Source organism: Oncorhynchus clarkii, chromosome 14, assembly GCF_045791955.1.
Source record: "Oncorhynchus clarkii lewisi isolate Uvic-CL-2024 chromosome 14, UVic_Ocla_1.0, whole genome shotgun sequence".
NCBI lineage: Eukaryota > Metazoa > Chordata > Actinopteri > Salmoniformes > Salmonidae > Oncorhynchus > Oncorhynchus clarkii.
In genome coordinates, this window is record NC_092160.1 from 27456852 (window position 1) to 27484718 (window position 27867).

The 27867-nt window shown below is 42.2% G+C and overlaps 1 protein-coding gene across 1 annotated transcript in view; it reads left to right on the plus strand.

The window, feature by feature from the left end:
• The first annotated feature begins 275 nt into the window (after positions 1-275).
• Positions 276-27867, plus strand: part of LOC139366482 (cytoplasmic FMR1 interacting protein 2) — a 46273-nt gene continuing 18681 nt past the window's right edge. Inside the window, exons 1-8 of the mRNA XM_071103995.1 lie at positions 276-760; positions 18016-18165; positions 18253-18342; positions 19069-19146; positions 23891-23992; positions 24157-24338; positions 24788-24884; positions 26137-26265. Of these exons, the coding sequence (XP_070960096.1) occupies positions 18049-18165; positions 18253-18342; positions 19069-19146; positions 23891-23992; positions 24157-24338; positions 24788-24884; positions 26137-26265 (795 nt within the window). The 5' untranslated portion in view covers positions 276-760; positions 18016-18048. The remainder of the gene's footprint in view (positions 761-18015; positions 18166-18252; positions 18343-19068; positions 19147-23890; positions 23993-24156; positions 24339-24787; positions 24885-26136; positions 26266-27867) is intronic.

Below are 27867 nucleotides of genomic sequence, written 5' to 3' on the forward strand. Positions count from 1 at the left end.
TGTGGGAGTATGGATGTATCTAGATGAATATAATAGATAAATAGAGATATATCGACATATACAGGAGTAGATAGATAACTCCATACAGTAGGGTCTCTATACAATCCATTGTAAGGTGACTGAATGAAATACTCCAAATATTCAGTTTTCTTCTAAAAACACCTGTGCCTCTATGGCATACTAGGCCTATACAGTTATGTAAAGGACTGGACGCTGTATCCCGTGTAGTTGATGTGATCAAAGTTCAGTTTGACACCATCTGTCCTGGAAACCGGGTCATTGACTTGCCTGTGCTGTGCATGGTAAGTAAGTAATATCCTGCAATATCCAATCAAATGGAAATGGGGAAGAATGTGAAGCACGTTTCAATGTTGTCCTAATGGCTATGATATAATTTCAAGGGGAATAGTTTTTTAGAGAATAGCGATAGATAGGTGACATTGCAAATACATTGTTTCATTTTGACGATACAATAGCCTCATCGCAAGGTAGAGTGTTGGTCTGTGCAACAACATTGGCCATATTCAGCACCACAGTTCCATCCTCCTGCCTGTGTGTGAGTAACTGTCTCTTTAAGGAAATGCACTTGCAGCCATTTTCTGCTCTTTGTGTGGGGTGGATTATAACGGATAGGCGCTGAGAGAATCGAGATCATCCGTCGGAGAAAAGGCCAGAAAAAACGTCAGTAAAACATTGGATTTTCGTCGCGGAGTTAGACATTGTCCGCCCAAATTTTCCTGGACGGACATGCAAGTTGCAGGTAAGTGCAAAATGTAACGGAATATGCTGCCAGCACACGGCAAATATGTGCGGGTAGCCTACGCTCGCTTCTCGACGGGAGGCTGCGATGGATGTTGAGAACCTGCGGTGTGTTTCCCCTCTCTTGCATGGTGCACCATCATTTTACCATTGGAAGCAATTAATGTCTTTTTATTTTTTACATTGAAAACAAACGCATCGGATTCGATCATTCATTTTTGCGACCGTTTGCCTCTTCACTTATTCCGTGATGTGAATGAACCCCCCCCCGGTTATAACAGGCAGTGTATTGATAGCGTCATACTACGAGAGATGGGTGGGGTGGCAGAGGCAATAAAAAAAAATGCGTTTTCTTAGTTTTTACATGAAAATACTACGGGAGATATGAATATCACACAATACATTTGATTGTCTTAATAAAACATTTATACAATTGTTATTTTATAGGTAAATGTTCCAATCGATATATTGGCTACAGCTAGTGGAGGTTAGCTATTTAACGTGTGCTCTACCCGTAGACTAAATTCCTTATAGTTTAGATTTTTTTAATCATACACTGAACAAAAATATCAACGCAATATGTAAAGTGCTGGTCCCATGAGTTGAAATAAAAGATCCCAGAAATGTACCATATACACAAAAAGCTTATTTCTCTCAGATTTTGTGCACACATTTTTTACATCTCTGTTAGTGATAATTGTATCCTTTGTCAATATAATCCATCCACCTGACAGGTGTGGCACATCAAGAAGTTGATTAAACAGCATGATCATTACACAGGTGCACCTTGTGCTGGGGACAAATAAAGGCCACTAAAATTAGCTGTTTTGTCACACAACACAATGCCACAGATGTCTCAAGTTTTGAGGGAGTGCGCAATTGGCTTGCTGACTGCAGGAATGTCCACCAGAGCTGTTGCCAGAGAATGTAATGATAATTTGTCTATCATAAACCACCTCCAACATCGTTTTAAAGGGGGGGGGGGGGGGTAATAAAGCCCTTTTGTGTGGAAAACCTCATTCTGATTGGCTGGGCCTGGCTCCCAAGTGGGTTGCCTACACCCTCCCAGGCCCACCCATGGCTGTGCCCCTGCCCAGTCATGTGAAATCCATAGATTAGGGCATAATACATGTATTTCTATTGACTGATGTGAACTGTAACTCAGCATAGTATTTGAAATTGTTGCACGTTGCGTTTTACATTTTTGTTCAGTATATTTTTTAATAGGACTTTTAAGTGGGCTATCAGCAATTTGTTACAATGTTTTCGTTAAGCATCACCTCATTGACAAAAGGCAGGTTTACAATGTAGACAAATGTTCATTGTACGATGCGTCCTTCCAACCCAGGCCCATGATGCTGTTCTAGCCAAATGCACGGATGGCAGGTTCACCGTCTTCCATTATGTAGCCTATCGATTCTCTAACCTCAAATTAATGTTTTTTTTCCCCCACCTCTCAAATAATGAATGACCATTTTACCTTGTTTGACTGTAATACTTGAAAGATTTGTTTATTTGGGTCCCCATTAACTTTTGCAGAAGCAGCAGCTACTTTTTCTGGGGTCCACAAAAAACACAAAACATGACAAGTAACAAAACATTGATAGACGAGGACAGTCACACACATTTGAAATGCAATGACTAACAAGACAACTGTTTGAGCTGAATGTTATTTGATTATGTAGACAATCTATAATTTTTTGACAATATTACCAGACATGAATCAAGATGGGACAAGACCAGAGCCTGAACAACTAGTACAGTTGATTTTCTTGTGTCAAAAAGGCAGAACATATTTTTATGTAACATACATACCTCTCCCCATCTTCACAACAACTTTGTCATTATGACTTGACCATGGTAAATGACCATCCAATGTTATACCTAGAAGTTTAGCTCAACTGTATCAATGGTCACACCCTTTATGTACAACTCCAGTTTAGGTCTTAGAGAATGTTTTGAACCAAATACAATGCATTTAGTTTTAAATGTATTTAAGACCAGTTTATTATGAATCACCTTCGAACACTGACTGTAACTCCTTATTTAGAATTTCAGTGAGCTCACTGTCTTTGGGTGCTGGCATGTAGAATATGGATTGATCCATGTACATAGCCATTCTACCTTTGTGTAAGACCAGTAGCAAATCAAATAGCTAAGAGTAACGGCCCAAGGCAACTGCCCTGAGGGACACCGCACTGTACATATGTGACCCATTTCAGGAAACTAGGCATATGTTGTGGGTCACTACTTCACAGGAGAACCGTTTGAACATAAACTTTTTTAAATCAACATTTGTTTTTTGGCAGAAATGCCTTCTCGAACATGTGAACTTTCATGTGCCTTAATACCAAACTTGTATGCCATCTGTAAATACAAATGAAATTGTTAAATTGCGAGCCTAGTTGGTTTAGCCACAGAAAAGTTAGCAACCTTCCCGCTAGCCATGATTGGCTGAGATGAGTGGGCTGGACATGCCGAGAGATGAGTTTGGATTGGTCTGTCATATAGCATGGTTCTGTCTATTTGAGCTGGTCAGTATGTTTAGGTAATCCTGTCTAACGTGGCTTTTAAAATGTTTTTTTTTATGTATATATTTTTTTACACGTATCGCATAGTAAAACTGCCTAAGTGTTTCTCTCCACTTTCTTGAGGACCGAATATTGAAGTCAGTGGAATTCGAGTATGGTAGCTAAGGAGATGGAGAAAACGCCTGTCTCCGGATTACATCTTCGAACTAAGGACAACCATGGCATCCGACAGGAGACACATCCATCCATGAATGATAGTCTCGCTAGCTACATTTTCAGATAATACATGTTTCTAATTTTGACAAAGTCGTTTCATTTCAAGTTAAAGTGTACTATTAGCTAGCTAACATTAGCTTTCTGGCTCGCTAGCTGACGCTATGTGTATTATCTTATTATTCGTATCTCAGAGCCATTTGCTTGGCTAGCTATAGACTGTTAGCTAGCTAACATTCAATCCAGTTGGTTAGCTACCTGCAGATTCATGCAGGGTAGTAACTCCATGAGTTGGGATTATGGTTCATTGTTAACCATTTTGTATGCGTTTGTAAATTCAGTCTGGTCATCTACTCTGATTTCACTCTCCGCTGAGTGTGAGTGTGCCAGAGCGCAGAATAACTGATGAATATGGCCGGTGTCAGTAAACGTTGGCAAAAAAGCATAATTAAATTGTTGCCAGCAGCACAGTTACAGTCAACAACGCTCTGGATAACATCAAAATAGCGTAACCAGCTCTGCTAGGGTGAGTAAAATGGTCAGAGTGGTGTGTTCTCTCATTTGTCTGGAAGTAGCTAACAAGCAAGCCAATGTTACCTTGGTGCTTGACTGCCGTTGAGAGGTCAGAACATTCGGATCAACCCTACTCATCGGCCAAAGCGCACTGAACGCTCCGAGAGCGAAACGCTCTGAATTTACAAACGGACAATCTGACAGCACAGTTGCAGTTACCAACACTCTGGATAACATAACAGCCTAACCAGCTCTGATAGGGTGAGTAATGTTCCGTGAGCAGTTCTCTCATTTGTCTGGAAGTAGCTAGTTAGCTTGGGTGCTTGACTGCTGTTGTTACTACAGAACACTCAAGAGATGGGTGGGGCTAAAGCTTAAGAGGGTGTGAACGATGCTGAATGGGTGTAGACAAGGAAGGGCTCTCCAGTAGTGGTACCAAAATATTCAACGGCCATTTTCTCAAAAGTGAGTTTACAAGTTTATCAACTTTCCTAGCAGAATTATTTTCCCATTGTTCCTTAACTGTAGTGTATGATATACCATTTTGTAGCTTTGAGTCTCTACTTTTATCTAATGTAAAAAACACTATTTAAAATGTTGCTACATTAGACCAATTTGAGCAGGTCGGTCACATATCGGATGTTAGAGAAGCTTCCACTGAAGAACACTCTCTGGGTTCTATTGGATAAATAACTCTCCAACCATGTGATAACAATGTATGATCAATAACATCAAAGACTGCACTGAACTCTGACAATACAGCTCCAACTGTCATCTTATTATCTATTTCTTTTAACCAATCATCTGTCATCTGAGTCAGAACAGTACAAGTTGAGTGCCTTCTCTATATTATATGCATGCTGAAAGTCTGCAGTTCATTTGTACAATAGCATTGTATTTGGTCAAACACAATCCTCTCCATCAGTTTAATAAGAACAAGCAGCAAACTGATTGGGCGGCTGTTAGAGCAAGCAACGTGTGCTTTACTATTTTTAGGCAGTGGAATTACTTTAGCTTCCTTCCATGCCTGTGGGGGGACACACTTATTTGTATCACATTAGGCCCAACCTTTGGCACTTTGGGTTTCCTTGTTATTGCCAAAATTCTGTCATCTTCGCATTTTAGATTGTAAATAGTGTTCACACATTCAGTTACCTTATCATTTTCTGTCCTTCATTAAAACATTCCTTATTGCTGGGAGCCAAATTCTTCACCCACAGTCTAGTAATCCTCAAATACTTTAAGTACTTGATAGTTAAATGCTTTGTCCGGCACACCGAGGAGATCCTACATTAGTCCTAATTTCTCTTAACTGTTTGGCTAGAAATTAGACTGGGTTGGGTTGAATGCGGAAGACACATTTCAGTTTAACGCGTTCAGTTGTGCAACTGACAAGGTATCCCTTTCCCCTTATGGTCACTACAGCCAATGGAAACTGATATTGCTTTGGATTAAAGCAATGCAGCTTTAGTGAAAATATGATCAATGCAAGTAGATGTGACAATCCAACACTATTGGTAAAAAATATACCTCTCTGTTATCACACACATTATCAAGCATTGCACACTTATTATCTAAATACTGACTGTTTGCACTGAGCAGCACACTAAACAGCGCTTTTAGCACTTAGCAGCTCTGTTAGCACTTAGCAGCTCTGTTAGCACATAGAAGCTCTGTTAGCACAGAAGCACTGTTAGCACTTAGCAGCTCTGTTAGCACAGAAGCACTGTTAGCACAGAAGCACTGTTAGCACTTAGCAGCTCTGTTAGCACTTAGAATCTCTGTTAGCACAGAAGCACTGTTAGCACATAGAAGCACTGTTAGCACATAGAAGCTCTGTTAGCACATAGAAGCTCTGTTAGCACATAGAAGCTCTGTTAGCACATAGAAGCACTGTTAGCACATAGAAGCACTGTTAGCACTTAGAAGCTCTGTTAGCACTTGTTGGCCTATAGCAGCACCCCAAAGAGGAGGTTTAGACGAGTCAGGTGAACTTGCAACCACAACACTTCAACACATTGTTTTACGTTACAGCCTAATTCTAAAACTGATAAATAAAAAACATCAGCAATCTACACAATACCCCATAATGACAAAGCGAAAACGGTTTTTATTAATTTTAGCAAATTTATTTAAAATAAAAACAGATACATTATTTACGTAAGTGTTCAGATCCTTTGCTATGAGACTCAAAATTGAGCTCAGGTGCATTTTGTTTCCATTTATCATCTTTGAGATGTTTCAACAACTTGATTGGAGTCCACCTGTGGTAAATTAAATTGATTTGGAAATTATTTGGAAAGGCACATGCCTGTAAGGTCCCACAGTTGACAGTGCATGTAAGAACAAAAACCAATCCATGAGGTTGAAGGAATTGGTCGTAGAGATCCGAGACAGGATTGTGTCGAGGTACAGATCTGGGGAAGGGAACCTAAACATTTCTGCAGCATTGAAGGTCCCCAAGAAAATTGGAACCACCAAGACTCTTCCTTGAGCTGACCGCCTGGCCAAACTGAGCAATTGGGGGAGAAGGATCTCTCTGTACTTTGCTCCGTTCATCTTTCCTTCAATCATGACTAGTCTCTCAGTCCCTACCGCTAAAAAAAACATCACCACCGCATGATGCTGCTACCATGCTTCACCGTAGGGATGGTGCCACGTTTCCTCCAGACGTGACGCTTGGCATTCAGGCCAAAGAGTTAAATCTTGGTTTTATCAGACCAGAGAATCTTGTTTCTCATCGTCTGAGAGTCCTTTATGTGCCTTTTGGTAAACTCCAAGCGGGCTGTCATGTGTCTTTTACTGAGGAGTGGCTTCCATCTGGCCACTCTACCATAAAGGTCTGATTGGTGGAGTGCTGCAGAGATGGTTGTCCTTCTGGAAGGTTCTCCCATCTCTGCCGAGGAACTCTGGAGCTCTGTCAGAGTGACCATCCCCTCCGTGACCAATGCCTTCTCCCCTGATTGCTCAGTTTGGCTCGGTGGCCAGCTCTAGGAAGATTCTTGGTGTTTCCAAACTTCTTCCATTTAAGAATGATGAAGTCCACTGTGTTCTTGGGGACCTTCAATGCCGCAGACATGTTTTGGTACCCTTCCCCAGATCTGTCCTTCGACAGAATCCTGTCTCTGAGCTCTACGGACAATGTATTTGACCTCATATGGCTTGGTTTTTTGCTCTGACATGCACTGTCAACTGTGGGACCTTATATAGACCGGTGTGTGCCTTTTCTAAATCATGTCCAATCCATTGAATTTACCACAGTTGGACACCAACCAAGTTGTAGAAACATCTCAAGGATGATTGATAGAAACAGGATGCACCTGAGCTCATTTTCTAGTCTCATAGCAAAGCGTTTGAATACTTATGTAAATAAGCTATTTCTGTTCTTTATTTTTAATACATTTGCAAACATTTCTAAAATCCTGTTTTCGTTTTCTCATTATGAGGTATTGTGTGTAGATTGATAAGGACATTTTGTTTCATTTAATCCATTTTAGAATAAGGCTGTAACGTAACACAATGTGGAAAAACGGAAGGGGTCTGAATACTTTACGAATGCGCTGTATATTAATATGGACTAGCCCTTTCCTTGGTAGCTTATTGGAGATGGACAGAATAAGTGTGTGTGTGTGATGTTGGGCTGAAGCTACTGAAAGATGAAGGAATGTGTCCGTATTTCATCAACCAATCCGTTAACCAATTGTGTGGGTAGCCATTACACTTGTTGCGGGCTGACATCATCACTGTGTTAATATAGATGCTATCTGACCCCCTGTTTCCAGTCCTATTGGTTTATTCCCTCTCAATTCTTGAACGATTAAGTGATAAACTGAGCACCGATTCATTGGTGATTGCATGGCCAGTTATCAATAACCACCACCTTGAATCCCAACCACAGATGGTAGTCTACACACTACACTACCACTACCTTGAGTTTATTGAAGCCTGAGGAAAGGGACCTACTAGCCAACATTCCTTGGCCCTCTCTTTTCTCTGAATCTGTCACTAGGTTGGGTCATGTGACCTCCCAAATGTATTTTGCTCAGGAATATTTGTGAGGTGTGTATTGTTATTAGTTGGTTGGAATGTAGATTTGTGACATCATGAGGGAGTTATTGTTGTAGTGCGAGGATGGTTGTGTGCCCCCCACACACACACACACACAGTCCAAACCATCATCTCTCCCTGAATATGAATTCCTCTGTCTGTGTTCCACTATGTCGCTCATAAACTGTGTGTGTGTGTGTGTGTGTGTGTGTGTGTGTGTGTGTGTGTGTGTGTGTGTGTGTGTGTGTGTGTGTGCCTCGTGTGCTCAGTATGAGGCGAGGATGGTAGAAAATTCTGAGAATGCCCCGAGGGAAACCCATTGAGTTGTGTGACCCGGACGTGACACACTTTCTCTCTCTCTCTCTCTCCTTTCTTTCTTTCTTGCTATCACACTTCCTTTTTGACTCTCAACCGCAGTCATAAATGTATATCACAAAGGAATATAAATAAATGAATGCCCACATCTCTCTACTCTCACTGCTCTCCTTAGACCAGGGGTGTCAAACTCATTCCATGAATGGCCAAGTGTCTGCGGGTTTTTCGTTATTCCTTTCAATTAAGACCTAGACCTAAACCAGGTGAGGGGAGTTCTTTACTATTTAGTAACCTTAATTCATCAATTAATGTCAAGTGAGGATAATGTCAAGTGAGGAGCGAAAACTCGCAGACAGTCCACCCTCTGTGGAGTGAGTTTGACACGTGCCTTAGACTAGCTTCTCATCCTGTATAGGGTTGGAGATGATGATAAGGAATGGCTTGGATAGAGATATCTATCTCACTCCTCCTCCTACACTCAGCCCCCTCCTCCCCCATCCTCCATCTACAGTCACTCCTCCTCCTACACTCAGCCCCCTGCTCCCCCATCCTCCGTCTACAGTCACTCCTCCTACACCCAGCCCCTCTCCTCCTCCGTCTTGTCACTCCTCAGCCTACACTCAGTCTCCCTCCTCCTCCATCTAGTCACCCTTCCTCCGTCTACAGTCACTCCTCCTCCTATACTCAGTCCCCCTCCTCCGTCTAGTCACTCCTCCTCCTATACTCAGCCCCTCTCCTCCCCTCCTCCTCCGTCTACACTCACTCCTCCTCCTACACTCAGTCCCCCTCATCTCCCTCGTCCTCTATTTACAGTCACTCCTCCTCCTACACTCAGTCCCCCTCCTCCTCCGTCTAGTCACTCCTGCTCCTACACTCAGTCCCCTTCCTCCCTTCCCACTCCCCTCCTCCCCTGTCTAGTCACTCCTCCTCCTACACTCAGTCACCCTCCTCCCCCACCTACTCTTATTTTTTCCCCCACTCCCACTACATGACACAGATTGCCAATCTGTGCGTAATTGAGATTTCCACATAATCTATCAATTAGGACTGTCAAAATTTGAACACACCTACTCATTCAAGGGTTTTTCTTTATTTTTTACTATTTTCTACATTGTGGAATAATAGTGAAGATCATCAAAAACATTAAATAACAACATATGGAATCCTGTAGTAACCATAAAATTGTTAAACAAATCAAAATATATTTTATATTTGAGATTCTTCAAAGTAACCACCCTTTGCCTTGATGACAGCTTTGCACACTCTTGGCATTCTCTCAACCAGCTTTTTGAGGTAGTCACCTGGAATGCATTTCATTTAACCGGTGCGCCTCGTTAAAAAGTTAATTTGTGGAATTTCTTTCCTTAATACGTTTGAGCCAATCAGTTGTGTTGTGACAAGATAGTAGGAATGGCCGATTTAATTAGGGCAGATTTCAAGTTTTCATAACAATCGGAAATCGGTATTTTTGGACACCGATTTAATAATACATATTTTATTTTATTTTTAATAATAATAATTTTTAACACCTTAACTGCTTTGTTCAGGGGCAGAACGACCTTGTCAGCTCGGGGATTCGTTTTTGAAACCTTCTGGTTACTAGTCCAACGCTCTAACCATCTAACCATTGTACTCCACGAGGAGCCTGCGTGGCAGGCTGATGACCTGTTACGCGGCGGCAGCAAGAAGCCAAGGTAAGTTGCTAGTTCGCATTAAACGTATCTTAACATAATCACTAGTTAACTACACATGGTTGATGATATTACTAGTTTATCTAGCGTGTCCTGCGTTGCATATAATCGATGCGGTGCCTGTTAATTTCTCATCGAATCACAGCCTACTTCGCCAAACGGGTGATGATTTAGTACTGTCGTTGCACCAAACCTAACCATTAAAATCAATACACAAGTGTGTGTGTATATATATATATATATATATATATATATATATATATATATATATATATATATATATATATATATATATATATATACATACAGTGCCTTGCGAAAGTATTCGGCCCCCTTGAACTTTGCGACCTTTTGCCACATTTCAGGCTTCAAACATAAAGATATAAAACTGTATTTTTTTGTGAAGAATCAACAACAAGTGGGACACAATCATGAAGTGGAACGACATTTATTGGATATTTCAAACTTTTTTAACAAATCAAAAACTGAAAAATTGGGCGTGCAAAATTATTCAGCCCCCTTAAGTTAATACTTTGTAGCGCCACCTTTTGCTGCGATTACAGCTGTAAGTCGCTTGGGGTATGTCTCTATCAGTTTTGCACATCGAGAGACTGACATTTTTTCCCATTCCTCCTTGCAAAACAGCTCGAGCTCAGTGAGGTTGGATGGAGAGCATTTGTGAACAGCAGTTTTCAGTTCTTTCCACAGATTCTCGTTTGGATTCAGGTCTGGACTTTGACTTGGCCATTCTAACACCTGGATATGTTTATTTTTGAACCATTCCATTGTAGATTTTGCTTTATGTTTTGGATCATTGTCTTGTTGGAAGACAAATCTCCGTCCCAGTCTCAGGTCTTTTGCAGACTCCATCAGGTTTTCTTCCAGAATGGTCCTGTATTTGGCTCCATCCATCTTCCCATCAATTTTAACCATCTTCCCTGTCCCTGCTGAAGAAAAGCAGGCCCAAACCATGATGCTGCCACCACCATGTTTGACAGTGGGGATGGTGTGTTCAGGGTGATGGGCTGTGTTGCTTTTACGCCAAACATAACGTTTTGTATTGTTGCCAAAAAGTTCAATTTTGGTTTCATCTGACCAGAGCACCTTCTTCCACATGTTTGGTGTGTCTCCCAGGTGGCTTGTGGCAAACTTTAAACAACACTTGTTATGGATATCTTTAAGAAATGCCTTTCTTCTTGCCACTCTTCCATAAAGGCCAGATTTGTGCAATATACATCTGATTGTTGTCCTATGGACAGTCTCCCACCTCAGCTGTAGATCTCTGCAGTTCATCCAGAGTGATCATGGGCCTCTTGGCTGCATCTCTGATCAGTCTTCTCCTTGTATGAGCTGAAAGTTTAGAAGGACGGCCAGGTCTTGGTAGATTTGCAGTGGTCTGATACTCCTTCCATTTCAATATTATCGCTTACACAGTGCTCCTTGGGATGTTTAAAGCTTGGGAAATCTTTTTGTATCCAAATCCGGCTTTAAACTTCTTCACAACAGTATCTCGGACCTGCCTGGTGTGTTCCTTGTTCTTCATGATGCTCTCTGCGCTTTTGACGGACCTCTGAGACTATCACAGTGCAGGTGCATTTATACGGAGACTTGATTAAACACAGGTGGATTGTATTTATCATCATTAGTCATTTAGGTCAACATTGGATCATTCAGAGATCCTCACTGAACTTCTGGAGAGAGTTTGCTGCACTGAAAGTAAAGGGGCTGAATAATTTTGCACGCCCAATTTTTCAGTTTTTGATTTGTTAAAAAAGTTTGAAATATCCAATAAATGTCGTTCCACTTCATGATTGTGTCCCACTTGTTGTTGATTCTTCACAAAAAAATACAGTTTTATATCTTTATGTTTGAAGCCTGAAATGTGGCAAAAGGTCGCAAAGTTCAAGGGGGCCGAATACTTTCGCAAGGCAATGTATACATTTTTTTTTTACCCCCTTTTTCGTGGTATCCAATTGTTAGTAGCTACTATCTTGTCTCATCGCTACAACTCCCATAGGGCTCTGGAGAGACGAAGGTCGAAGGTCATGCGTCCTCCGATACACAACCCAAGCCGCACTGCTTCTTAACACAGCGCGCATCCAACCCAGAAGCCAGCCGCAACAATGTGTCGGAGGAAACACCGTGCACCTGGTGACCTTGGTTAGTGTGCACTGCGCCCGGCCCGCCACAGGAGTCGCTGGGCGTGATGAGACAAGGATATCCCTACCGGCCACATACTCCCTAACCCGGACGACGCGAGGCCAATTGTGCATCGCCCCACGGACCTCCCGGTCGCGGCCGGTTGCGACAGAGCCTGGGCGCTGCGATGCAGTGCCCTTAGCCACTGCGCCACCCGGGACGCCCCAGTATATATTTTTTAACCTGCATATTTAGTTAATATTGCCTGCTAACATGAATTTCTTATAATTAGGGAAATTGTGTCACTTCTCTTGCGTTCCGTGCAAGCAGTCAGGGTATATGCAGCAGTTTGGGCCACCTGGCTCGTTGCGAACTGTGTGAAGTCCATTTATTCCTAACAAAGACCGTAATTAATTTGCCAGAATTGTACATGATTATGACATAACATTGAAGGTTGTACAATGTAACAGCAATATTGAGACGTACGGATGCCATCCGTTAGATAAAATACGGAACGGTTCCGTATTTCACTGAAAGAATAAACTTTTTGTTTTCGAAATGATAGTTTCTGGATTCGACCATATTAATGACCAAAGGCTCATATTTCTGTGTGTTATTATATTATAATTAAGTCTATGATTTGATATTTGATAAAGCAGTCTGACTGAGAGGTGGTAGGCAGCAGCAGGCTTGTAAGCATTCATTCAAACAGCACTTTCATGCGTTTTCCAGCAGCTCTTTGCTGCTTCAAGCCTATCAACTGCCAAGATTAGGCTGGTGTAACCGATGTGAAATGGCTAGCTAGTTAGCGGGGTGCGCGCTAATAGCGTTTCAATCGGTGACGTCACTCGCTCTGAGACTTGGAGTAGTTGTTCCTCTTGATCTGCAAGGGCCGCAGCTTTTGTGGAGCGATGGGTAACGCTGCTTCGAGGGTGGCTGTTGTCGACGTGTTTCTGGTTTGAGCCCAGGTAGGGGCGAGAGAGGGACGGAAGCTATACTGTTACACTGGCAATACTAAAGTGCCTATAAGAACATCCAATAGTCAAAGGTATTTGAAATACAAATGGTATAGAGAGAAATAGTCCTATAATTCCTATAATAACTACAACCTAAAACTTCTTACCTGGGAATATTGAAGACTCATGTTAAAAGGAACCACCAGCTTTCATATGTTCTCATGTTCTGAGCAAGGAACTTAAACGTTAGCTTTTTTACATAGCACATATTGTACTTTTACTTTCTTCTCCAACACTTTGTTTTTGTATTATTTAAACCAAATTGAACATGTTTCATTATTTATTTGAGGCTAAATTGATTTTGATGTATTCTATTAAGTTAAAATAAGTGTTCATTCAGAATTGTTGTAATTGTCATTATTATTATTTTATAATTATTTTTTATTTTTTTTAAATGGCAGATTTAATCGGTATCGGCTTTTTTGGTCCTCCAATAATCGGTATCGGTATCAGCATTGAAAAATCATCGGTCAACCTCTACAAGGTAGGGGTGGTATACAGAAGATAGCCCTATTTGGTAATAGACCAAGTCCATATTATGGCATGAACAACTCAAATAAGCAAAGAGAAACATCAGTCCATCATTACTTTAAGACATGAAGGTCAGTCAATCCGGATAATTTCGAGAACTTTGAAAGTTTCTTCAAGTGCAGTCTCAAAAACCATCAAACACTATAGTGAAACTGGCTCTCATGAGGACCGCCACAGGAAAGGAAGACCCAGAGTTACCTCTGCAGAGGATTAAATCATTAAAGTTACCAGCCTCAGAAATTGCAGCCCAAATAAATGCTTCACAGAGTTCAAGTAACACACATCTCAAAATCAACTGTTCAGAAGAATTGCTGCAAAGAAAGCAATACTAAAGGACACCAATAAGAAGAAGAGAGTAATGGACTCTAGACAGGTGGAAATCTGTCTTTTGGTCTGATGAGTACAAATGTGATATTTCTGGTTCCAACCACCGTGTCTTTGTGAGATGCAGAGGAGGTGAACGGATGATCTTCGCATTTGTGGTTCCCACCGTGAAGCATGGAGGATGAGGTGTGATGGTGTAGAGGTGCTTTGCTGGTAACACTGTCAATGATTTATTTATAATTCAAGGCACACTTAACCAGCATGGTTTACGGGTAGTGGGACTATCATTTGTTTTTCAACAGGACAATGACCCAACACACCTCCAGGCTGTGTAAGGGCTATTTGACCAAGAAGGAGAGTGATGGAGTGCTGCATCAGATGACCTGACCTCCACAATTACCTGACCTCAACCCAATTGAGATGGTTTGGGAGGAGTTGAGTCAAGGAAAAGCAACCAAAAAGTGCTCAGCATATGTGGGAACTCCTCCAAGACTGTTGGAAAATAATTCCAGGTGAAGCTGGTTGAGAATGCCAAGAGTATGCAAATCTGTTAAGGCAAAGGGTGACTACTTTGAAGAATCTCAAATATATTTGATTTGTTTAACACTTATGTTTTTTTCTACATAATTCCTTAAGTTATTTAATTGTAGTTTAGTGTTGATGTCTTCCCTATTATTCTACAATGTAGAAAATAGTAAAAATAAAGAAAAACCCTTGAATGAGTAGGTGTGTCCAAACTTTTATAATATATAATATATCGTTTTTTATGGCACACGAGACACCTGTCAGTGTCCATCTCAGTGAACTAATCCATTGTGGAGGCTGAGACTGATCCATAGTGGAGGCCGCGGGGATGGCACAGTCCAAGAAGGGGAGTGTGGCTGCACAATGCACATCTCTCTCCAGAAAGCACTCTCCCCCGCTAATTTGTGCACATTCATTGTTTCATAACTTCACCGTGTGAATTGTTTGCGTTTGATTGTTAGTGTCCATCAATTCCCCATTACATATCACCAGTAGTACATTTACCGTTAATTCTTATCATTTCTAATCTACAATGTTTGTTTAGTTACGGTAATGTCTGTTAAAGCATTCAATACATTATTATTCCAGTATTTTACTGTTCTCATTGTCAGTGGACACGTTTGCAGAGCGCCCAACCAGTGTTTATCTTGTGTGTTTTGTCAATTTAGTCATTGTCTTTTCTTTTGAGCGCTCCTGTCAATGTTGAGTAAGTACGCGCACCTGATTACGCATAGTTGTCGCAGACTATTCATGATGTCACTATCAAACTTGTTGTTGTTATGAAAAGGTATAAATACAGAAAATGACAGGTTGCATGACATCAGCAACCTGGTGGTCCGAAAGAGCATAACTGGTGTATTTTAACACCAATAAACCCATCCGTTTGAAAATTAATTTAGTATATGTCAATCTAGCAAACCAGGCAACTAAAGCAACAATGTTTTGGTTAGTTTCTAGTTAGCTAACGTAAACTCACCCCATTCTGTACAAATGTGCGCAACCGCAACATTCAAACGAGGCTACAAAGAAAACTAATGCGACTGTAGCCACTGTGTTGCCTTCAAAATCGTGGGTGTGAACAACGTTTCTATTCAAGCGTTGATCGACATGGTAATGGCTCTATAGTATTGGAGAAAAGTTGAAAAAACAGATCCTCTGTTACATCGTGACGTGTCATGTCGTAACGTACAGCACGCATAAAGCAACTATTTCTGTCTTACAATCTCTCTCCACCAGGTGTAGCACTTCTCTCATCGTTAAAAACAAAAATAGGACAGTGACGGGGGTAAGGGGGGGATACCTAGGCATTTTTTGCGTCATCATTGCATGCGATCATCATTCTCAAAGTACTTCTAAAATCACTTTAGCACCGCCCTAAAAACCCGATTTTCAAATAGGTATGTAATGACACATTATATAAACTATTTATAGTGTTTTATTTACATTTCAGAGGCGATAAGGTGATAAGTTGGACAGATCGAGTGAAAAAAAGTACTTTTCCCACACAGCTCCTCTCCTTCTCACTATCACGCATTAGTATCGCTTCCTCACCCGCCAATTCAGTTTCAGTAATTCCGTTAGACTTTTCGGTGATTTAAAAAAAATAACAAATAATAATAATATATTTTTTGTGGAACATTGATGGAATGTTTCATCGCTGCAACTCCCCAACGGGCTCGGGAGAGGCGAAGGTAGAGTCATATGTCCTACGAAACATGACCAGTCTAACCACGCTCCTTAACACCTGCCAGCTTAACCCGAAGCCAGCATCACCAATGTGTCGGAGGATACAGCGTTCAACTGGGGACCGGGATCAGCCCTTAGGCACCCGGCCAAACCCTCCCCTAACCCGGATAATGATGTGCCAATTGCGCGCCGTCCTATGGGACTCCGGGAATGAACCGGATGCAGTGCCTTAGACCGCTGCGCCACTCGGGAGGCCCTATGGAATATTTTTCTAACCCTCAGAAAACTGGACACATTAATGTTATTGTAACGTCCCATGAAACGTATCTAGAACATTTTAATATTGTTATTTCTGATAACATGGCAACCATGGTTTGGTGGAACGTTGATGTAATATTCTCCCTCAGAAAATTCTGAGAACATTGTAACCACGTTCTAGAGAAGTTCGGTGTGACACTAACTTTAACACAAACATGCTAAAAATGTTCTCAGAAGGTTTTTGCTAACATAGAACGTTCTCTTTACTAACAGAAAACGTGAAACTCAAACATTAGGGGAACATTACGGGTAACATTACAAAAACGTTCTCTCCCTAGAATTGTTAGCTGGGCTCTTCCCTCCTCACCCCCCTTTGTCTCCCTTACTGTTCCTTCTTCTGGCTGGAGGAAATTAAGCCGATTTTTATCAGGCTTGTCAATCAGGTCAGACTTAAAAACACACTCCTGAGAGGCACATGATGTAGAGGCTAAGCCCCAGGCCAGACACAGTGTGTCGTCCAAAATGGCACCCCATTTCCTATATAGTGCACTATGTAGGGAATAGGGTGGCATTTGGGACATAGACACACTGTTCCTGCTCAGACCCAGACTGGCTGTAAGGGTCTATGGTCTTCTTGACAATCCAGGTATACAAGGCTTCTGTGTGCAAGAGAGCAATAGTGTAGTCGATTGATTGATGTGCCTTTCAGTAGTGTTGTTTGGTAAGCTATAGGTGGGCCTTTCAGTAGTGCTGTTTGGTAAGCTATAGGTGGGCCTTTCAGTAGTGCTGTTTGGTAAGCTATAGGTGTTCCTTTCAGTAGTGCTGTTTGGTAAGCTATAGGTGGGCCTTCCAGCACCATTTTTGTCAATCTTCAATCAAGTGTTAATGACCTACTTGTCTGCATGTGAATTAGCCTACTCAGCAGTTTGATTTCAGTGCAGAGCAGACAGAACATGTATACCATCATGTATACTAGTGTGCTACGTAACATTCAGCAGTATCATGTCTGAACGACAATTAAACACAGGCAATTTACTGCTCCTTCTCTCTCTCTCTCTCTCCCTCTCTCAAAATAATGACAGCGTTGTCTAGCATTACAACATGTCTTGTTCTCACTATTGTCTTTTCATGGTGTCACAAAGGCTGTTTGTCTGATGACATTTATCTGCCAGTTGTAAAAGGGAAACATGCCATGCCCAGTGCCCACACTGTGTGGAGAGACAGGGAAGCACACACACAGACGTACAGGTTACAGACAGACAGACAGACAGACAGGTGCACAGACAGACATATGTGCTGTAGCAAGTGGTTCCTAAAGAGGAAATGAGAGTGAATACCAGCCAATGTATGACAGTTCTCTTGGTGGAAGGAATCTATACTGGTTTAGATTGGGATTTGTCCTCTTTTTTTTATTTCTTTTACTGAGAGTTTGTGGTTTGCTTCTCTCTCTGTCTCGCTCTCTGTCAGACTGGCCGGTTGTGTGAGTGACCTCTTGTAGCCATGACGACCCACGTGACCCTGGAGGATGCTCTGTCTAATGTGGATCTGTTGGAGGAGCTGCCCCTCCCTGACCAGCAGCCCTGCATCGAACCTCCACCTTCATCCATCATGTACCAGGTACACACACACACACATACATACACACCTGAGATTTCTAATTAATTCCAAGGGTACTAAACTCTCTCTCTTTCTTGTTCTCTCTAGGCTAACTTCGACACAAACTTTGAGGACAGGAATGCGTTTGTGACGGGGATAGCTCGCTATATCGAGCAGGCTACTGTCCACTCTAGTATGGTGAGGAAGCAACCTGGAGGGATTGGTTTGGAACGGGGGTTGGAGTTGGGCCTCTGTGCTTTGTGGATACTTTAGTTTTTCAATGGGAACAGTTAGGGAATGATTCTCAGATCCTTTTCATCATTATTCTCAACTCTTGGCGAACATACACACATACACACATACACACAAATTCACACATTCACACACCCACCACAAAAGAGCCTTGTGTTTTATTGTCATTTCTGCACTGAGGGTTTGGCCTTGTTAGCGGTTTCTGTTGACACGCGCACACACACACACACACACACACACACACACACACACACACACACACACACACACATACTGAGGGATGAATCAGGCAGTCACTAGGCTAGACCTCTTCCTGAATGTAATGAATAGGGAGTGTGATTTGACTGACAGAAGAGGAAACTGTCTCTTAAATAAACTTTTAAATCAGGAAGTTCCATTCAGATAAATTATCTATTTTCCAACAGAGACCTGAGGTTACTCATTTGTCTAGAGAAGTGTATTTCACACTAGAGAATATTCACCGTAGTGAATGCAAGTGTGAGGAGATATTACACAGAAAGCATTTTATAACAGACTATTTTAATAACAATTTTATGTTTGAAACATACTTGTGAAGATTAATCAAGAAAATATGCATACGTTTTGGTGCATCCATCATAGGATGGCCTGTGTTGTATGTCTAATGTGTATAACTCTGTTCTCTCTCGCCAGAATGAGATGCTGGAGGAGGGCCATGAGTACGCTGTCATGCTCTACACCTGGAGAAGCTGCTCAAGAGCTATACCACAGGTAACTCTCTCTCTTTCTCTCTCTCACTGTCTCTCTCTCTTTATCTCTCTCTCTCCTCACTTTCACACAATCACAAGATAGTGAAAGCATAAACAAAGAAAAGGTACTCTGCAATAGGCTTGGGCGGTATCCCAAAGAGAATGCTAACGAGCGCGTTGCCAACGTTTTATACAGTCTCTGACATAAACTATTTGCAGATCAGATATCCCAGCTCATAAAAGTATACTAGTAACTAAAAAATGCTACTCAGTTTGCTGAACACACAAAACAAATATAAGACAGCAAGGCCCTTGATCCAGAAGGGATTCTCTGCTGTTACCAAGCGATGCTTGATTTTGGAAGAAGCTAATCACTTAGATACTAAATTAGAAACTAAATGCACAACTACAGAGCATTTAGCATATTTTAGGCTGTTAACTTAATAGTTATAAGATTTCTAGCTGGCAAACATTTAGTTGTGAATTCCATACTATAGCTAGATTACCATGGCGTGTGCTGCACAACATTGAGTGACTCAAAACGCTCTGGTCTCTCGTCGTTGTGTGCTTGTAAACAAACACCACGTGACTGGGGACTACCGGTAAGCTTCATCATGAAAAATGATGTGACAGGTGAAATGAACAACACAACATATTGCACAAGTTGACTGCAGGTATTTACATAAAAAGTACTTACAAATATTCAAATGTATTAACAAACTAAAAAGGTATTGCAAAACCATCCCGTGGCTATTTCCAAGTACTCCGGTATATGGTATTACCGCCCAAGCTTACTCTGCAATGAGAAGGGTAGAAGGGTGTTCTTTCAATAACCCTCGACTTCACCACACGTTCCTCCGCTGTCTTTTTCTCATTAGAACAGTTCAACCCTAAACATGCAAATTAGTCTATTTTTACCACGCCACTCACCACTCTACAACCACAGTCTACTTTACAGTTAACTGCCAAAATAAAGGAAACACTTAAAAATGCTGGGCATGTCATTATTTTGAACATGATTTTGGCTACCATAACTATGCCCCCATAGGATGACAATGCCCCCATCCACAGGACAGGAGTGGTCAATGATGTAAACCATACACCATGTAAACCATACACCATGTAAACCATACACCATGTAAACCATACACCATGTAAACCATACACCATGTAAACCATACACCATGTAAACCATACACCATGTAAACCATACACCATGTAAACCATACACCATGTAAACCATACACCATGTAAACCATACACCATGGCTATCTCAGTCACCAGATCTCAACCCAACTTAACACTTATGGGAAATTCTGGAGCCACGCCTGAGTCAGCGTTTTCCACCACCATCAACAAAACACCAAATTATGGAATTTCAACAAGACTCATTATAGATTATTTTTTTTAAAATCTAAAAACCTGTTTTCTCATTGTCATTATCTGGTATTGTGTGTAGATATAATATTTTTTATTTAATCCATTTTAGAATAAGACTGTAATGTAACAAAATGTGGAAAAAGTCAAGGGGTGTGCATACTTTCCTGAAGGCACTGTACGTACAGTCGTGGCCAAAAGTTTTGAGAATGACATTAATATTAATTTCCACAAAGTTTGCTGCTTCAGTGTCTTTAGATATTTTTGTCAGATGTTACTATGGAATACTAAAGTATAATTACAAGCATTTCATAAGTGTCAAAGGCTTTTATTGACAATTACGTGAAGTTGATGTAAAGAGTCAATATTGCAGTGTTGACCCTTCTTTTTCAAGACCTCTGCAATCCGCCCTGGCTAGCTGTCAATTAACTTCTGGGCCACATCCTGACTGATGGCAGCCCATTCTTGCATAATCAATGCATAATCACCTGCCTCTTGAGGATTGACCACACGTTCTCAATGGGATTAAGGTCTGGGGAGTTTCCTGGCCATGGACCCAAAATATCTATGTTTTGCTCCCTGAGCCACTTAGTTGCTCCATCATGCTGGAAAAGGCATTGTTCGTCACCAAACTGTTCCTGGATGGTTGGGAGAAGTTGCTCTCGGAGGGTGTGTTAGTACCATTCTTTATTAATGGCTGTGTTCTTAGGCAAAATTGTGAGTGAGCCCACTCCCTTGGCTGAGATGCAACCCCACACATGAATGGTCTCAGGATGCTTTACTGTTGGCATGACACAGGACTGATGGTAGCGCTCACCTTGTCTTCTCCGGACAAGCTTTTTTTCTGGATGCCCCAAACAATCGGAAAGGGGATTCATCAGAGAAAATGACTTTACCCCAGTCCTCAGCAGTCCAATCCCTGTACCTTTTGCAGAATATCAGTCTGTCCCTGATGTTTTTCCTGAAGATAAGTGGCTTCTTTGCTGCTCTTCTTGACACCAGGCCATCCTCCAAAGGTCTTTGCCTCACTGTGCGTACAGATGCACTCACACCTGCATGCTGCCATTCCTGAACAAGCGCTGTACTGGTGGTGCCTCGATCCCGCAGCTGAATCAACTTTAGGAGACAGACCTGGCGCTTGCTGGACTTTCTTGGGCGCCCTTCACAACAATTGAACCGCTCTCCTTGAAGTTCTTGATGATCTGATAAATGGTTGATTTAGGTGTAATCTTACTGGCAGCAATATACACTGCTCCAAAAAATAAAGGGAACACTTAAACAACACAATGTAACTCCAAGTCAATCACACTTCTGTGAAATCAAACTGTCCACTTAGGAAGCAACACTGATTGACAATACATTTAACATGCTGTTGTGCAAATGGAATAGACAACAGGTGGAAATTATAGGCAATTAGCAAGACACCCCCAATAAAGGAGTGGTTCTGCAGGTGGTGACCACAGACCACTTCTCAGTTCCTATGCTTCCTGGCTGATGTTTTGGTCACTTTTGAATGCTGGCGGTGCTTTCACTCTAGTGGTAGCATGAGACGGAGTCTACAACCCACACAAGTGGCTCAGGTAGTGCAGCTCATCCAGGATGGCACATCAATGCGAGCTGTGGCAAGAAGGTTTGCTGTGTCTGTCAGCGTAGTGTCCAGAGCATGGAGGCGCTACCAGGAGACAGGCAAGTACATCAGGAGACGTGGAGGAGGCCATAGGAGGGCAACAACCCAGCAGCAGGACCGCTACCTCCACCTTTGTGCAAGGAGGAGCAGGAGGAGCACTGCCAGAGCCCTGCAAAATGACCTCCAGCAGTCCACAAATGTGCATGTGTCTGCTCAAACGGTCAGAAACAGACTACATGAGGGTGGTATGAGGGCCCGACGTCCACAGGTGGGGGTTGTGCTTACAGCCCAACACAGTGCTGGATGTTTGGCATTTGCCAGAGAACACCGAGATTGGCAAATTCGCCACTGGCACCCTGTGCTCTTCACAGATGAAAGCAGGTTCACACTGAGCACATGTGACAGACGTGACAGTCTGGAGACGCCGTGGAGAACGTTCTGCTGCCTGCAACATCCTCCAGCATGACCGGTTTGGTGGTGGGTGGCATTTCTTTGGGGGGCCGCACAGCCCTCCATGTGCTCGTCAGAGGTAGCCTGGCTGCCATTAGGTACCGAGATGAGATCCTCAGACCCCTTGTGAGACCATATGCTGGTGCGGTTGGCCCTGGGTTCCTCCTAATGCAAGACAATGCTAGACCTCATGTGGTTGGAGTGTGTCAGCAGTTCCTGCAAGAGGAAGGCATTGATGCTATGGACTGGCCCGCCCATTCTCCAGACCTGAATCCAATTGAGCACATCTGGGACATCATGTCTCGCTCCATCCACCAATGCCACGTTGCACCACAGACTGTCCAGGAGTTGGCAGATGATTTTGTCCAGGTCTGGGAGGAGATCCCTCAGGAGACCATCCGCCACCCCATCAGGGCATGCCCAGGTGTTGTAGGGAGGTCATACAGGCACGTGGAGGCCACACACACTACTGAGCCTAATTTTGACTTGTTTTAAGGACATTACATCAAAGTTGGATCAGCCTGTAGTGTGGTTTTCCACTTTAATTTTGAGTGTGACTCCAAATCCAGATCCTAGCATTCAGATCTAGGATGTGTTATATTAGTGTTCCCTTTATTTTTTTGAGCAGTGTACTTCCCGGCAGCAATGTCCTTGCCTGTGAAGCCCTTTTTGTGCAAAGCAATGATGACGGCACGTGTTTCCTTGCAGGTAACCATGTTTGACAGAGGAAGAACAATGATTCCAAGCACCACCCTCCTTTTGAAGCTTCCAGTCTGTTATTCAAACTCAATTAGCATGACAGAGTGATTTCCAGCCTTGTCCTTGTCAACACTCACACCTGTGATAACGAGAGAATCACTGATATGATGTCAGCTGGTCCTTTTGTGGCAGGGTTAAAATGCAGTGGAAATGTTTTTGGGGAATCAGTTCATTTGCATGGCAAAGGGGGACTTTGCAATTAATTGCAATTCATCTGATCACTCTTCATAACATTCTGGAGTATATGCAAATTACCATCATACAAGCTGAGGCAGCAGACTTTGAAAATTAATATTTGTCATTCTCAAAACTTTTGGCCACAACTGTATAACACAATCATGGGAAACACAAATAAAACATCACAAATGACCCAGAAAAACAGTTACATTTCATTTCACATTTCTCTATTATAGGCTGCTTATCGTAATGAACGATAAGAAAAATGTCTGATAAGTGATCGTTGTGGTCTGTGGTGATAATTTTCAGTTTATCATCTCAGTGCTTGTTAGGGAGATCTGAGTGAGCAGGCTGTGTTCCCCTCTGTGTTCTCCAGGTGAAGTGTAACGAACAGCCCAACAGGGTGGAGATCTATGAGAAGACTGTGGAGGTGCTGGAACCAGAGGTCACCAAGCTCATGAAGTTCATGTACTTCCAGGTGAGAGACCAGTGATGGATGGATTCATTAATAAAATGAATGAACAACCCATTAAATGTATCATATTTAAATTAGAACTCTGTCAGTCAATCATATCAGTCCTAAATATATCTGAGAATCTCTTTTCTCTCTATCGTCTCCTTTTCCCCTGTCTTCCCCTGCAGCGTAAGGCCATCGAGCGTTTCTGCGGGGAGGTGAAGCGCCTCTGCCACGCTGAGCGGAGGAAAGACTTTGTCTCTGAAGCCTACCTCCTCACCCTGGGCAAGTTCATCAACATGTTCGCTGTGCTCGACGAACTCAAGAACATGAAGTGCAGCGTCAAGAACGACCACTCTGCCTATAAAAGGTACGGAGGGAAGACAGACACAATGTGGAGGTGCATCTCAATAGCCTGCAGTGGCTTCCTCTCCCTATCACCTCTCCTATACCTGCACTGATCCTGAAAACACAGGATAGGGGAAAGCAGTGTAGTAGAGGCTAAGGGGGATTTGCTTTCACCTGTCTAGGTTCCTTCACATTAGCTCAAATGAAGGAAAGTGACTGAGTGACAGGGCCAATTTACCCCACTATTGAGATGCACCCAATTGACTCATGTTAAACAGTGTTGTGAGGTGCTGTTACAGAATTAGATCTGTGGTATTATTTGTCTTCAGGGCGGCTCAGTAAAACAGAAGCTTTGAGGTGCTGCTACAGAATTAGATTTTTGTGGTATTATTTGTCTTCAGGGCGGCTCAGTAAAACAGAAGCTGTGAGGTGCTGCTACAGAATTAGATTTGTGGTATTATTTGTCTTCAGGGCAGCTCAGTTCCTGAGGAAGATGGCTGACCCTCAGTCCATCCAGGAGTCACAGAACCTCTCCATGTTCCTAGCCAATCACAACAGGATCACTCAGGTGTGTGTGTGTGTGTGTGTGGTGCAGTAGCAGTAATAGAGTGTATATTTCTCTGTAGTGTCTGCTGCAGTAGTAATAGTGTGTATATTTCTCTGTAGTGTCTGCAGCAGCAGTAATAGTGTGTATATTTCTCTGTAGTGTCTGCAGCAGCAGTAATAGAGTGTATATTTCTCTGTAGTGTCTGCAGCAGCAGTAATAGTGTGTATATTTCTCTGTAGTGTCTGCAGCAGCAGTAATAGTGTATATTTCTCTGTAGTGTCTGCAGCAGCAGTAATAGTGTGTATATTTCTCTGTAGTGTCTGCAGCAGCAGTAATAGTGTGTATATTTCTCTGTAGTGTCTGCAGCAGCAGTAATAGAGTGTATATTTCTCTGTAGTGTCTGCAGCAGCAGTAATAGTGTGTATATTTCTCTGTAGTGTCTGCAGCAGCAGTAATAGTGTGTATATTTCTCTGTAGTGTCTGCAGCAGCAGTAATAGAGTGTATATTTCTCTGTAGTGTCTGCAGCAGCAGTAATAGTGTGTATATTTCTCTGTAGTGTCTGCAGCAGCAGTAATAGTGTGTATATTTCTCTGTAGTGTCTGCTGCAGTAGTAATAGTGTGTATATTTCTCTAGTGTCTGCAGCAGTAGTAATAGTGTGTATATTTCTCTCTGTAGTGTCTGCTGCAGTAGTAATAGTGTGTATATTTCTCTGTAGTGTCTGCAGCAGTAGTAATAGTGTGTATATTTCTCTGTAGTGTCTGCTGCAGTAGTAATAGTGTGTATATTTCTCTAGTGTCTGCAGCAGTAGTAATAGTGTGTATATTTCTCTCTGTAGTGTCTGCTGCAGTAGTAATAGTGTGTATATTTCTCTGTAGTGTCTGCAGCAGTAGTAATAGTGTGTATATTTCTCTGTAGTGTCTGCAGCAGCAGTAATAGTGTGTATATTTCTCTCTGTAGTGTCTGCTGCAGTAGTAATAGTGTGTATATTTCTCTAGTGTCTGCAGCAGCAGTACTAGTGTGTATATTTCTCTAGTGTCTGCAGCAGCAGTAATAGTGTGTATATTTCTCTAGTGTCTGCAGCAGCAGTACTAGTGTGTGTATTTCTCTGTAGTGTCTGCAGCAGCAGTAATAGAGTGTATATTTCTCTGTAGTGTCTGCTGCAGTAGTAATAGTGTGTATATTTCTCAGTAGTGTCTGCAGCAGCAGTAATAGTGTGTATATTTCTCTGTAGTGTCTGCAGCAGCAGTAATAGTGTGTAAATTTCTCTGTAGTGTCTGCAGCAGCAGTTGGAGGTGATACCTGGCTATGAGGAGTTGTTAGCAGACATTGTCAACATCAGTGTTGATTACTATGAGAACAAGATGTACCTAACGCCCAGCGAGAAACACATGCTGCTCAAGGTAAGAGCCTCATCTAGCTCTCTGTCTTACCTGCCTTTCTCTAGATACCTGTCTCTGTCTGGATCTTAACTACCTGCCTTTCTCTAGATACCTGTCTCTGTCTGGATCTTAACTACCTGCCTTTCTCTAGATACCTGTCTCTGTCTGGATCTTAACTACCTGTCTCTGTCTGGATCTTAACTACCTGCCTTTCTCTAGATACCTGTCTCTGTCTGGATCTTAACTACCTGTCTCTGTCTAGATCTTAGCTACCTGCCTTTCTCTAGATACATGTCTCTGTCTGGATCTTAACTACCTGTCTCTGTCTGGATCTTAACTACCTGCCTTTCTCTAGATACCTGTCTCTGTCTAGATCTTAGCTACCTGCCTTTCTCTAGATACATGTCTCTGTCTAGATCTTAACTACCTGCCTTTCTCTAGATACCTGTCTCTGTCTGGATCTTAACTACCTGCCTTTCTCTAGATACCTGTCTCTGTCTGGATCTTTTCTACCTGTCTCTGTCTAGATCTTAGCTACCTGCCTTTCTCTAGATACATGTCTCTGTCTGGATCTTAACTCCCTGTCTCTGTCTGGATCTTAACTACCTGCCTTTCTCTAGATACATGTCTCTGTCTAGATCTTAACTACCTGCCTTTCTCTAGATACCTGTCTCTGTCTGGATCTTAACTACCTGCCTTTCTCTAGATACCTGTCTCTGTCTGGATCTTAACTACCTGTCTCTGTCTGGATCTTAACTACCTGCCTTTCTCTAGATACCTGTCTCTGTCTGGATCTTAACTACCTGTCTCTGTCTAGATCTTAGCTACCTGCCTTTCTCTAGATACATGTCTCTGTCTGGATCTTAACTACCTGTCTCTGTCTGGATCTTAACTACCTGCCTTTCTCTAGATACCTGTCTCTGTCTTGATCTTAACTACCTGCCTTTCTCTAGATACCTGTCTCTGTCTGGATCTTAACTACCTGCCTTTCTCTAGATACCTGTCTCTGTCTGGATCTTAACTACCTGTCTCTGTCTGGATCTTAACTACCTGCCTTTCTCTAGATACCTGTCTCTGTCTGGATCTTAACTACCTGCCTTTCTCTAGATACCTGTCTCTGTCTGGATCTTAACTACCTGCCTTTCTCTAGATACCTGTCTCTGTCTAGATCTTAACTACCTGCCTTTCTCTAGATACCTGTCTCTGTCTGGATCTTAACTACCTGTCTCTGTCTGGATCTTAACTACCTGCCTTTCTCTAGATACCGGTATCTGTCTGGATCTTAACTACCTGTCTCTGTCTGAATCTTAACTACCTGCTTTTCTCTAGATACCGGTCTCTGTCTGGATCTTAACTACCTGTCTCTGTCTGAATATTAACTACCTGCCTTTCTCTAGATACCGGTCTCTGTCTGGATCTTAACTACCTGTCTCTGTCTGGATCTTAACTACCTGCCTTTCTCTAGATACCTGTCTCTGTCTGGATCTTAAAATGCTAATAGCCTCCTTACTCTTGCTTAGCGGTCCTCAACTGTAGCTTCCAGTAGTGTTCAGAATATGTAGAGTTATATCTGAATGTCCGTCAAATATCATTGATCCAGCTTTGTATAAGATCACTGTGTGT